Source organism: Phyllostomus discolor, chromosome 5, assembly GCF_004126475.2.
Source record: "Phyllostomus discolor isolate MPI-MPIP mPhyDis1 chromosome 5, mPhyDis1.pri.v3, whole genome shotgun sequence".
NCBI classification, from domain to species: domain Eukaryota; kingdom Metazoa; phylum Chordata; class Mammalia; order Chiroptera; family Phyllostomidae; genus Phyllostomus; species Phyllostomus discolor.
This window is the reverse complement of record NC_040907.2, coordinates 160,662,250-160,675,548: the sequence shown is the minus strand read 5'-3', so window position 1 is coordinate 160,675,548 and position 13,299 is coordinate 160,662,250. Positions and strand designations below refer to the sequence as shown.

The 13,299-nt window shown below is 48.3% G+C and overlaps 1 protein-coding gene across 1 annotated transcript in view; it reads right to left on the bottom strand.

The window, feature by feature from the left end:
- Window positions 1-13,299, bottom strand: part of RBM20 (RNA binding motif protein 20) — a 183,019-nt gene that overhangs the window by 32,355 nt on the left and 137,365 nt on the right. Inside the window, exons 6-7 of the mRNA XM_036027277.1 lie at window positions 5,109-5,258; window positions 2,580-2,711 (exon numbers count right to left, since the gene is read on the bottom strand). Coding sequence (XP_035883170.1) covers window positions 2,580-2,711; window positions 5,109-5,258 — 282 coding nt within the window. The remainder of the gene's footprint in view (window positions 1-2,579; window positions 2,712-5,108; window positions 5,259-13,299) is intronic.

Genomic DNA, 13,299 nt, shown 5'->3' with positions numbered 1-13,299 from the left:
GTTTGATAAAACTGACGGAAGAATTACAGGAGATAATGCATTTACGTAAAGTGCTTGGCACATTGCTTGACCCAGAGTACCAGCACTCAATCAAAGCCACATACGCTTGTTCTTATTGCTGTACTGTTATAACTTCTGTTCTTGTCCACCCGACGCACCTCGCAGGAGAGGGGGAGTGTGAGACTCAAGGAGACAATGTAAGAAAAAAGTGCTCAGAACCAAAGGACTCGAGGTCCTTTACTGCCCTGGAACCTGGGGCTCAGAGGTAAAGCAGCTTGTCCGAGCTCATCAGAGCAGGGAGGGGTGGGGCCTAGGGTGGCACCGCCGCCCTCCAATCCAGCATAGCTCACAGGGTGTGGGTGGCGATGGTTTGCCTGTTCTTCTCCCACCAGACTGAGCTCCACACGCTTCCTGCCTCCCCATCCACGGTGCTGCCCACTTGCTGCCCACAGCGGGCACAGCATTTGCTGAACTCAAGCCTGGACCACATGACTTTTTAATCCACGGTGTATTCACCACCCCAAACTACCCACCTCCCCGGGTAACGTCCTGCAGTGCCTCAGTGCCTTAATTGGAGAGGCTGCGTACTGCTATTAATCTTAATTAGAAATCACAGCAACACTTTATTTGGAGACCAAAACTCCACTGGCAATGCAGCACACAGATCCAACTCCAGCCCCCCGGGGAGAATCCAGGAGAATAGGAACTCTGGCTGGGTGGAGAGTGGGGTGGGCTCTTTCACTTCTCTGAGAAAAGTCACATGCTTTCATTAGTCAGAGAAAGCCGCCAGGTTCTGCCAGAACTGTTGGCAAAGGAACTCCAGAAGCAAGACTGCAAGCAAAGCAGAGTCAGGGCTTTGGCGACTGGCTGACATATACCCGATCTACATGTGCAGACCTGTCCGAACGCTGTCCCGGCCAGAAACAGCCGCCCAGCCTTTGTCTCCTGACGTCAGCCTTGAAGGCAGATTGAGGGCTGTGGGTCTCCAACAGCATGGACCCCAGGGAAGCGTGGGGCGAGATGAAGTGACCTGGAAAATCCCCACTACACGGGACAGCAGAAAGCACAAAATGAAGGTAGATTGAAACACAAATATAGCATTAATGAGAATAAATCCAAATGGGTTAAGTGCTCTAGTTAAGCGTACTCCTGCAGACTATGGAAAGAAGCACCAAAAGGAAAAGCAGGGCAAACGCCCTCAAAAGAAACCTTGTACCGGAGAAGATCCACATGGAAGAGCCAATGACCATATAAAAGAGTGCTCAATTTCAATCAGTACTGGGAATAAAAAATAAAACCATGCTAAACCATCACACCCTCCCCAGATGGGCAAGAATTAAAAAGTCAGATAAGGCAAAATATCAGTGAGAACGTGGACCACTGAAAGCTCTCAGACTCTACTAGTAGGAGGGCAAATGTAGGACAACTAATTTTGAAAAGAGCTTGCTACTGTCCAGCAACTTTGAGGATACACATGCCCGAGAGTCAGCAATCCTACCCGCCAAGTTATGTACGTGTCGGTGTCCATGTACACAGGATGGCATGTTTGAGAACGTTCACCATAGCATCGTCCCTAACACCCCAAAACTGGAAAGAATTCAAAATGTCCATCAACATGGGCATGGATAAATAAATTTGGAGTCATACAATAGAAATTTACACAGCAATGAAAAGAGACACACCCAAGATGAAAGGCACAATGTTGAATGAAAGAACACAGACTCCTTTCCCAAAAAGTTCAAAAACAGACCGAACTAAACTACACTGTTATGGAGGCAGATACAGGTGGAAGAACTGTAAGTTGAAGGAAATGATTATCCTCAAAGTCTCAAGAGTGGAGAGGGGAGGGTTGAGTGTGAGGGGGGACTCTGGGGGCCTTCTGGGGCTCTCGGTGTCCTGTTTCTTGACTTCGGTGGTGGTTTTACAGGGCTTATGGGACTTCATCCATTAGTGGTTTTTAAACAGTGCAGTGCACGATTAGTCACTTTTCTGTATGCACGTTGTACTTCACAGTGAAACAAAGAAAAGACAAATGTAGGACAAACGAAAATAAAAACAGAAGCCCTATTTGGAATTATCTGAATTCATCCCCGAGTTCTGAGTGTGGCCAATTCAGTCATGTGCTGCTTGGGAGAATTTCAGCGAAGACAGAAATACAGAGAATGCAGGAGAGAATGAGAGGACAGGAGGGTGATGGAGGACAAGAGTTACTGAAGACCTGCGTGAGTAGAGGAGGAGGTTATATTCAGGGTTCGATGCCTGGAACCTCCGTCTCTGAAAAGCAAGCCCCTTTCCCTTCTGTCTTTATTTCCCGAGACAGCCCTGTAACTCCTATGGGTCCCAGGAAGCCAGTCATCCTGTCTCAAGCATCCCTTTGCATTTTGTATTCATATCAATGAGAACATTTCTTGCCATGTTATAATGGTTTGCCTTCCCATGCGATATCCTCAAAGGTGGTGGGCAATTTTTGCATCTTTCCTGGCCTCTCCTTCCTGCCAGCACTTAGGCCAGGGTCTGACCAGGAGGAGGCACTCGGCTGGTGCTTGTTGAATGACTGAATGAACAAGGGAATGCGTTACCTTCAGCTGCAGCTCCTTGTATCTCTTAGACATCCGAATGAGCAACTTCTCACCATTGATCATAGCAGATTTTTCTTGGTAATACTGGACCATGGCCTGAGCAGCTTCTGTGTAAGCCATCTCCAAAAAGGCCTAGGAAAGAACATTCAGTACAAGGTATGATTCCATGTACATGGAGTTCAAGGATAGGCAGAACAAATCAATGGTGAGAGAAGTTAGAGTTCAGTGTTCCCCTGGGGGAGGGGCAGGGTTTTGACTGGGAAGGGGGCATGAGAAACCTTTTGAGGTTCTGGAAATGTTCCATAGCTGGACCTGTGTGGTAATTACATGGGTGCACACATGTAAAAAATTAATGGAGTTGAGCACTTAAGACTAGTGCACTTTAGAGTATGTATTTCAAACCTCAATAAAAAGAAGGGAAAAAACCAGCACAAGGAAGAGTTCTCTTTGATCCCATCTGTTCAAAGAGACCTATTTATTAACTCCACCAAAAGAGCTCATTATAAGATGGCCTCTCTCCTGGTCCCCATGGTTACCAAACTCAGTTCTTAATTATGTATGTCCATCCTGGGCTGCAGCGGGCTGGCCGCAGGGGCCCCTCTGGGGTGGGAGGGTCCATTAGCTGGCAGTTTCCCAGGGGAAGCGGTAGAGCCGGGGAGAGTGAGTGTCCTGCACAAGTGACCCTGGGCCAATGCCTGCCATGGCAGAAGACAGAGGCACAAGCCCTGGGTATCTGAGCTCTCACTTTCTTTATGAAAAAAGAAACATACTGAAACTTACAAAGAACTGGTCTTTTCCATTAGATCGCAGAGACTTTCTAAATAGGTCGTTTTGACCCACCTGTCAGCTCACCCCAGGAGCTGTGGTGGATTCATCATTGTCACTGCTTGTTAGATGTGTTTGGTTGGTACCGATCTGGTCCCTCGATGTTGAGAAGGGAAAGTGATCTGTGACAAGGGGGCCCTGGCTGTGAGCAACGACCCTCCCGTTCCCTTGAACAAAGGCGTCCTCCCTCCTTCCCTCACACTTGTTTCTGAATTTCTGATCCGCTTCTCTGCACACTGCCACAGTGTACGGCACCGTGTGGGCGGCTAGAGGCAAGATGATTTAGTTTTATTCAAATTCTGCCACCCAACTTTCTAAGTGCCTCTTTGTTCCTGGAAACATTTTAGTACCTCTAGCTCTCACCTGTCACTTGTGAGTAATGCTACCGTATTTTGCCATGTATAATGTGCACTTTTTTTTACCCAAACTTTTGAGGGAAAAATAAGGATACACATTATACATGGGTATAATGATTACATACCATGGGTGTAATAATGGGTATAATAATCCCATGGATAATGTGCACAACACATGGTTGTGCATTGTACATGGGAGCACATTTACACAGCAAAATACGGTAATTCGATGACTTTCACTGCATTCATGTTGCAAACTGAATTTTGGACATTTACCCAAAATAGAATGCTGAGAAGCAGGAACAAAGAGACAAAGTGAAAAACCTGAGCCTGGGTTGATGGAGGAAGACCACTGATGATCAGTTGTGCTGTCTCCAAAGTTCATGCTTTGATTAAGAAAAGAATTTCTCCTATGCCTGTTACTCTTATTCATAAAATAAAAATATTTATTAATAAACAAAAAATATTCTCACTTCTGATCATTCTCTGTATAAACTCCCCCTCTGACTTTAGAATGAAGACAGACATATTAACTGCCAAGGCCCCAGGCAGTCCCCAAGGGTTAAGGGTTCCTAGCTCCTTAGACTTATCAGGCATCCCTCAGCTCCCACCTGTTCTCCTGCTGTGCAGCCCAAGGGCCTCAGGTGCTATCACCAAGGGTCAGTGAAAATCCCTGTTCCCAGTTGCTGGCTGTTTCCAAAGCCAGGCCCTCAGCTATGAGAAGCTTAGAAAGTAAGACTGTGTCATTAGCTCAGGGGATTGGTAATGCAGTAATGACTCAAGTCCATGGCTATCCATTTTAGGGGCCAGTACCCAGGTCCACAGGTATCTGCTTTGGGGGACAGTTAGCTTTACCATATTAATGAGCCCCTCATTCCAAAGCACCTCCTCACCTCTAGGCAACCCACAGAGGCCTGTACCCATCCCAAGATGGGTGAGGGGAAACAAGAGGCAAAAAACCACCACCATCACCAGAAACCCCTGTGCTTTACCAACTGGAGTCCACCTGTGTTTTCCCTCTTTATGTTAAGAACAGCTTCTTTCAGCCCTGGCTGGCATAGCTCAGTGGATTGAGCGCGGGCTGCGAACCAAAGCATCGCAGGTTCGATTCCCAGTCAGGGCACATGCCTGGGTTGCAGGCCACGGCCCCTAGCAACCGCACATTGATGTTTCTCTCTCTCTCTTTCTCCCTCCCTTCCCTCTCTAAAAATAAATAAATAAAATCTTTTTTAAAAAAGAACAGCTTCTTTCAAAAAAAGAAACGTACACATATGTTATTGCACTGGATAGATCACCACCAACGCATGACCGAGCTGGCACCAACCGGTGTGAAAGTGCGCAGACCCACCTGATTCGTAGACTTCATGAGGATGTAATTGGTGACCTTGCCGAAGGGCAGCCCCAGGTTGATGACGTCATTCTCCGTGCAGCTTCCCTCGGGGAGATTGCAGATGTGCACCACGCGGCCGGTGCCGGCGCCCGCCTTCCGCGGCGTGAACTGCAAGAAACAGAGAGCGGTGGCCGGTCTCCCAGGGACATCTCCCTCTGGCCCTCTGCACCGCCGGGTGTTCCCAACCGCTGTCTTCCTCCCAAACAGCGACTGTGAAACTATAACTGACAACGTGAACGCAGAAACGGCCCCATTCACACACACAAAACACTGATTCTATACCATCTATTTACACAGCAGATTCACAGCACTTTTAACGAGCCGTCACGTCCAGGGCTTTGCGGAAACATATGCTGCTGGTGGGAGGTTACCTACAGTCTTTTGAGAATGCACGTGAGTGGCAGCACATAAAATTTAAAGCATGCATAGCCTGTGATCCTGCCATCTCACTTTTGGAAATTCACCCCACAGAATAAATGTATCGGTACATAAATACTCAGGTACATGGATAATTTGTTGCAGTAGTTTATAAGGTGACATAAAAATTTGGAAACAGCTCTGGTTGGTGTGGATTGAGTGCCGGCCTGTGAACTAAAGGGTTGCTGGTTCGATTCCCAGTCAGGGCACATGCCTGGGTTGTGGGCCAGATCCTCAGTAAGGGGCATTCAAGAGGCAACCACACATTGATGTTTTTCTCCCTCTTTTTCTCCCTCCCTTCCCCTCTCTAAAAATAAACAGACAAAATCTTTTAAAATTTTTGATAATTATTGAAATGTATTGACTCATCAATATGGGCTTTCTTCAAAGAGCAGAACAGGAAGACAGGAAGGGAAGAGATGTTTCACCTTTTTCTTATATACTTCACATTGTCTGACTTATCCTTTCAAAGGTTCCGATGAATTAGAAAAGGGCACAGACAGGATCTGTGGGACCCTGAAGCACACACATATACACAGACACCCACAGCAGCAGCGGTGCAGGGAAGTGGCTTTCCAAGCTTTGTTGGCCTTTGGAGTCCTTTCTTCAAACAAAAGCTGGCTGACCAGTCCAAGACAGGCGACACATAAGAGGAGCTGCTCTAGACAGACGTTGGGGTCCGGCACTTTGCTGCCACACACCAGTTGGCGGTCCCAAAGGCACCTCTGAGGAATACCGTTTGGAAGCCAAGACCTAGGCCTAATGGAAGCTGTGGAGGAAGGAAGTGTGTCCGTTTTGTCTGTGCAAACCTTCATCAGCCTGAGTCTCTGGGAGGTTTGAGAATTAGTAACCACAGCCAACCCCGCGTGGATGAGAAGGGTGCCATTTTTCTAAACCCAAATCACGTTCTCACAGCACAGCCTGTATTTGCATAAGCACCACTTGGTATATGATAATGTGAACTCTAACACTTGATTACATTAATGTCGGGCTGGCCAGCTAAGCTGACACAGCGGGAAAGTGTGAGGTCCCATCCCTGATGAGGGCTAATACTTGGGTGATTCTACCACAAAAAGCCCTTCCTCATTGGGGCCGAGGACAATTAGAGTCTATAATAACCTGCTTTTATGGTCCAGCCCTGAAGTGGAGAAACCCAACTGCCCCTTTCAGATCTCCCCACCTGCGATGTCCAGAGGTCAAACACTTTCCCAAAGGGGAATGGGACTCCGTGTGTGGCCCAGGTGGCTCCCAGGGCTCTCCAGGGAGGGCAGGGTCAGGGCAGTGAAGAGGCAGGATCAGTGCCTCCCAATTAGGGTGAATGGTCCCCTGCAGAGGCAGACCCAGCTGAGCTCTCAGGTACGGCAACGTGGCTGGTCCTCTGAGCTGATGGACAGGAGGGCTGAGGCTGGGCTCTGACCCACCGCCTCCCAGTGCGGTGCGTTTCTGCCCCATGTGACTTTGCTGTGCTTGGCCTGGGCTCCTGTGCGCTTGGACAGCACAGCAGACACACAGGGCGGCTCTGGGCCCGATCCCCTCTCCAGTTGCCTAGTGACTGGGCACAAAGGCCGGCGCCTGTCCCATTGTCTGCACCAGACTGAAAAGCAACTGGAGAGAGGCATTGTATCCAAGCGGGAGCGCGACAAAAGCTGCAGCAGGGCGGTGGGGCAGGCCCCAGGAGAACAAACACCCTCACGGCTGCCAGAACCAGACAAATTCGTGCTGCAGACCTTGTTAAAGGCGCCCTCAAATAATGGGTCTCGATTAAGGTTTTCATTCAAATTTTAAAAATGCATTCCGTGAGCACTGTTTCCTCCCAGGATTTTAGGTCACAAATAGAAGTTGGATTTTATGGAGTCTTTGTTGTCATTTAAAGTAATCACGAGACCATGAGTATTCTTCCCGTATTCACCCAACTGGTGGACTGCAAACGGGTTCTAGGTGTGCCCAGGTGTCGACCCCTCGGGGTGGAGGCCAAGGACCTCCCGTGACCACGGTGGCTTCTTCAGCGCACCGGCGTGCTTCGGTGCAGCATTTCTAGGTAAGCCATGGGACGAAAATCTTGAGAACCTCTGTGCTGAGGGTTGGCTTTGTATCGTGTCTGGCTTCAGGGCATGTGGAAAACCCCGTGCAGTTAGAAAAAGAAGGTGTATGTGTTACAGGCAGACCTTGTTTCATTGCGCTCGGCAGATGCTGCATTTTTTTCACAAGTTGAAGGCAAGGCCCTCCACCGGCAAAAAGATTACAACTCTCTGAAGGCTCAGGTAAGAGTGGTTAGCATTTTTTTTTTAGCAATAAAGTATTTTTAAATTGAAATATGTACCGGTACATTGTGTTTTAGACAAAATGCTATATGCAAGCTTCATAGACTACAGAATGCAGTAAACACATGGACTGGGAAACAAAAAATTCGGTGACTCTTTATTGCAGTGGTCTGGAGCCAAACTTGCAGATTCCCCAAGGTATGCCTGTATATTCTTTTGCAAATATTTGATTTAGGAGAGTTCAGTCTGCATGCTTTTCTGTTAGCAATCTAAAATGTCTTTTTGTTTTAAACTTGATTAGGTTCAAAATCATATTTGATTTGTATAAGCTATATATGTATGTGTGTGTCTATATATGTATACACACACACATATATAAATTCACCTTAATCTATTCTTGAACACTTTATATAAACATGGCTGTTTGTGCCATATGCCCGACGGCAGATCTGAATGATGCATAAGAAAGTTAGGAAGGGAGGAAAGTGGGCAGGTATGAGGAAGGAAGAACGTCATACCTTTAGGTGGTACATCTGGAATTTGTTCACGGCAGGGATGGGGGAGGGTGGCACAGACAACCCTGAGTGCCTTCGAGCAGGCAGCACAGTGCTGCACAGTAATCCCCAGCCTGGGTTGTTGGGAACCTCCCTGCCTATTTTCAGAAGCTTCAGCTCCCCATGGCTAAGGCTGAGTGAGAGACCTTGGGACCGCAAGCCACTAAGGAGACAAAACTTATCTCCCTGGCAGGAGCACCGCCTCTGTCCCCTTTTATTTCATCCTGCTTGGCCCCTAGCCTGACCAATTAGCCAATGACAGGTAAGATTCCTCAAGGGAGGGACAACATAAGACAGGCATGGTCATGAAGGGGCCTTCATGGAAGAACTTGGGGGGCTATAGTAAAAGGGGGTGATGGACCCTCACCCCTTAGCTTTGACATAGCCTGAGTCCTCTTTCTGTCTGCAAGAAGTCTCCTAATTTCTTGGCTGCCTTACTTCCCCTGCCTGATTTAAGCCTGAAGCAATGCCAGAGGGTGGTGTAGTCCTGGGTTGGAACTTGAGGTTCCCCAGGCCTAAGAAAGAATACATAAAATCCTGTGAAACCTGCTTTGCTAAGAAAGTGCTCAGTTTTCTGATAAGGGTCCAAACATAAAATGAGTTTCTTCCCCAAAGTTTTATGGCCCTTTAGCTAACTGCCCTGACTCAGAACAAGCCCTCAGAGTTCTCTGAATGTTACCTATTGTTTGATCCTTACTGCCTGACAATGATTGATGAGCTTTACATATACGCCCTGTATTCCTGTGTAAATTGAACCCAATAAAAGCCCATTGAGGAAAAGGCTCTGGGCCCTTCTCCTCTGAGAGATTGGCCACCTTTCCTCTCCAAGCAGATCATGTCTTAGTAGACTTATTCTCATCCGTGGAGGACCGGGGGTCCATGCGGATGGAGCCCCCCAACATCGGGTTCTCTAATAAATCCTTTTGGGTCTTTAGGTAATAATATCTCAAGGAAGAAACATTATTTTTGACATTTGAAAAATGTGAGTTGAGGTCATACTTTGAGTTTTCTGACTCTAACAGTGCAGTGACCCTGGTTAGATCTTAGGCTACTTAGAGAGTACGGCGGGCGTGTCTGTGTTTCTGATGAACATAAATGGGTAACTAGTTAATTACTCACTAGTACAAGCACTTTGGCAGAGACAGAACTTTTCCAGACAGGAAACGAAGGACAGTGGCTGCTGGAGGTAGGAGTAAATGATTAAAAGGGGTTTTGGCTGGGAAAAGCTTGGAGTTCTCAATGTAACAGAAAGAACCCAGTCCCAGAAGATGGAGGACCTGGATTCGAGCCCCAGCCTGGCCACTGAGGAGGCACACAACAGGGCAAACTGATTTTCCCTTCTGGACCTGAGCTTCCCGGTGTCCGGAATGAGGGTGGCAGCCTGTGCATCCGAAGTCCTTCCCAGATGTAAGATGCCCAAACTTACGTGGCTCTAAGTTCTGAAATTCCACTCCTCCCAGAAGCTTTGCCAAGCTAAACCCCAAGATCCAGGATAATGATACCTTTCCCCAACTGCGCTGGGCATAAACAGGAAACCTGTGACTCTCCCACTCTCTGTCCCAGTGAGTGTCATGTCTGTCCTCCTTCCGTACGCGATCACTTGTGTCGGCACAAATACATTCACAAGCATGTTCATCTTTCAGACACGCCTGTATGTGTCGGTGGTCTTTACAGGGCTGAAGACAAGTTCCGAGCAGTGAGCACCTTGCTGGTGAGCTCTGCCCTTCCCTGAACGACTCTGTGTCCACAGTGCCTGGAACAGCTGAATGATACACTGAGATGCACTAAGGAGACACAGGCCTCTTCAAGGACAGACACGCATTGAGTGTGTGGCCTCTCTGCCTCCAGGCACCGGCGCCAGGCACCAGACGTGAGCGACAGACCCGGATCTGAGTCTGCTCCCCAGTGTCTAACCTCGGGCAGATGACTGAACCTCTCCGAGCCTGAGTGCATGCTCATCTACAAAACACGGAGAACACAAACCGACTCCACATGACTCTTGAGAAGACAGAAGTGCCGCAATGCACATGAAGGGCCTTGGTGCAATGCTTGGCATCCAGCAGGCTCCTATAAATAAATACTGGTCTCCTTTTCTCCAACATTTCAAGGATACACTGTGGTGATTCTAGGCTTTGGGCAGGGGGAGAATGTAACACTATTGTGGTTATATAAGAGAAAAAAAATCTGTGTTTGGAGGAAATTCCTACTGACGTGGTTAGGGGCGAAGAGATACATCTCCAACGGCTCAAGAAAAAACAGGCACCGATGATCACACACATGGGTGAAAGGAATAGGAGATGGATGGACAGACAGATGGAGGAATAGACAGAGATGGATGGACAGACGAATGAAAGGATGGATGGACAGACAGAGATGAATGAACAGACTGATAACAGACACACACAGACACCGAAAGACACAGAGAGAATGATAAAAGAGCCAAATGTAAACGAGCGGTGAATCTGGGTAGAAAGCATATGGATGATCCTTAAAACTTTCTTGCAACTTTTCTGTAGTTCTGAGTGACACTAAAATGAAAAGTTACCAAAACAACATTGTTAAAAGCTGTGCTCTGGGGCAGGAGAAAATCGTAAGACTTCTCCAACTTGAACTTTTGGTGTGAGGGGTCGATGGGCCCCATTAACCTCCCACCTGCTGCTCTGCCCGCTGAGCCTCTGGGAGGCTCACATGCGACAGGTGCATTTGAAACCCTCCCACCCAAGGTCAAATCTCTGAGAGAGCTGAGGTGTCCGGGTTTGTAACCAAAGGCCTAATTACTAACCTGAAGGGACACTCATCCTTTCCCAGCCGGCTTCAAGAGGCCTGCAGGCCAGCACTGACCTGGAATGCCCCCCTTGCGTGGGATCAGGGCCCTGGGTTGTCCATTTTCACAGGCTGGGGTCCCTCATTTAAAGCCAGATGCTGCTTCAGTGGTTCCTGTGACTGGGCCCCACACCACTCAGCTCACCCACAAGTCATTGCAGGTGAGTGGAAATACAAAGAGAGCAAGCAAACTTGTGTAGGAAGATTCTGAGACCTTCCAATGCCCTCCGATGCTGGTGTGAGCCTCTGACGCTAGCCTCACTCATGAGTTCAGAGAACGGGTCCAGTTCAAACAACTCACGAAGCTGCAATAAAAATGTGGCTAGGGCAACAGGCCTGTGGGGCGAGAGAGGTCTCTCCAAGTGCCTGCTGCAGTTATAAATACGAGTTTGATGTGCAACAAACAATGTCGGCGCTCCAGACTGATCTCCTGTAGGTGTGACTTAATTTCACCTGGCACTTGGTCTGCGGGCCTCTGTCGGTTTTGTGCTGAAAACACCTCAGGACAGGCACCGCGCCAGTGTGTACTCCTCAGGGCGCTGATTCTGGACACACCGTGCAGAGAGCGGATGGGTGTGGGCCCCCCAGCTACAGCTACTGCAGGATAGACACAGATGTCCTTACTGACACTTCCAAATATTTTAGAAAGCATATCACACCCTGGCTGGCGTAGCTCAGTGGATTGAGCGTGGGCTGCGAACAAAAGTGTCACAGGTTCGAATCCCAGTCATCGGGTCACATACCTGGGTTGCAGGCCACGGCCCCCAGCAACCGAGCATTGATGTTTCCCTCCCTCCCTCCCTTCCCTTTCTAAAAATAAATAAATAAAATCTTAAAAAAGAAAGAAAGTGTATCAGCTTTGACTCAGAGAAGATCTACTTCTACTGGTGGTGCCAGGCTTGCCTACAGGTCTTGGGGTAGTTCAACAGGTGAACTTTAGAGTCACGGAATCGCTCCGCTGGTCCACACCCCTCACTGTGTACGTGAGACTGGGGCCTGGAAGCAATTAAGGGGCTTAATCTGCGGGTGATAATAAAGGCGTGGTGGGTTTGTGATCACAGCTCAGCTCTCAGAAAAAAATACTGGTCAATCATGGACTTGATAAGTTGTGGTAAGGGCATACAATAGATGATGTTATACATAAGATGGGGTTTTATGTCCAGATGCACAAAGATGTCTAGAAACCAATTAAATGTGTCCTGTGAGCTTAAGTTAAGGGGGGGGACCCAAGTTGTACAACAGGTTATATGGTGTTACCTGATTTTTGCAAAAATACATACTTTGAGTAGCTACCCATGCACGTGTCCACTGGCCAGAAACACGTAATTAGAGTAAAAGACATCTACCTTCAGTTTTGTCTACTGGGTTGGACTTCCTGTTATTTACATTTCTGTTACTATTTGAATTTTTTGCACTATGTCTGCACTACTTTTGCAACATGAAAACATGAAGATCTGTCAAAAGAAAAGGAAAAAAAATAAAAAGAAAACAAATCCCACTCAGGTCTCCCATTTCCTGGCTCTTTGCATTCTCTGAAAATGCACAAGGTGGCCCCCACGGGGGGTGGGGGCAGAAGCAACCGCAGAGCTGGACTGGCGGGAGGGGTGGTTAACATCTGTCAGGTCACCTGCTCCTCTGGAAGTCAGGAGACCACAGTGTCCTGAACCACGGGCCCAGAAGGCCAGAGGGGACAGACGGACATTCTGGAAAACCACCACCTACGACTTGAACCTCTGGCCTTCCACAGACATTTATGTTTCCCTTTCCCTTTGCCTCGAGTGTGCGGTCCCGGTGTGTGCGGTCCCGGTGAGAAAGAACCCATAAAAACAATGCGTATCGTCCCATTCCAGGGAGGCCCATCTGCGGCGCTGGCACGGAATAATCCCCAAGGTGGCTGTGAAGGCTTCCAGGCGGTTTTATGGGGACAGCCAGCAGGCCAAGTCCGCCTTGGACAGGTGCAAGAAGACTATTTACAGCCTGAGAAGGCCCCGAGGCCCGTGCAGGAAACCTGATTACTCTATTTATGCCGACTGTCAGCCAGAGGCTAAGTGCCACAGCTCCCGTGAAGTGGCAGGAGCTTCAGCGACAGTGAAC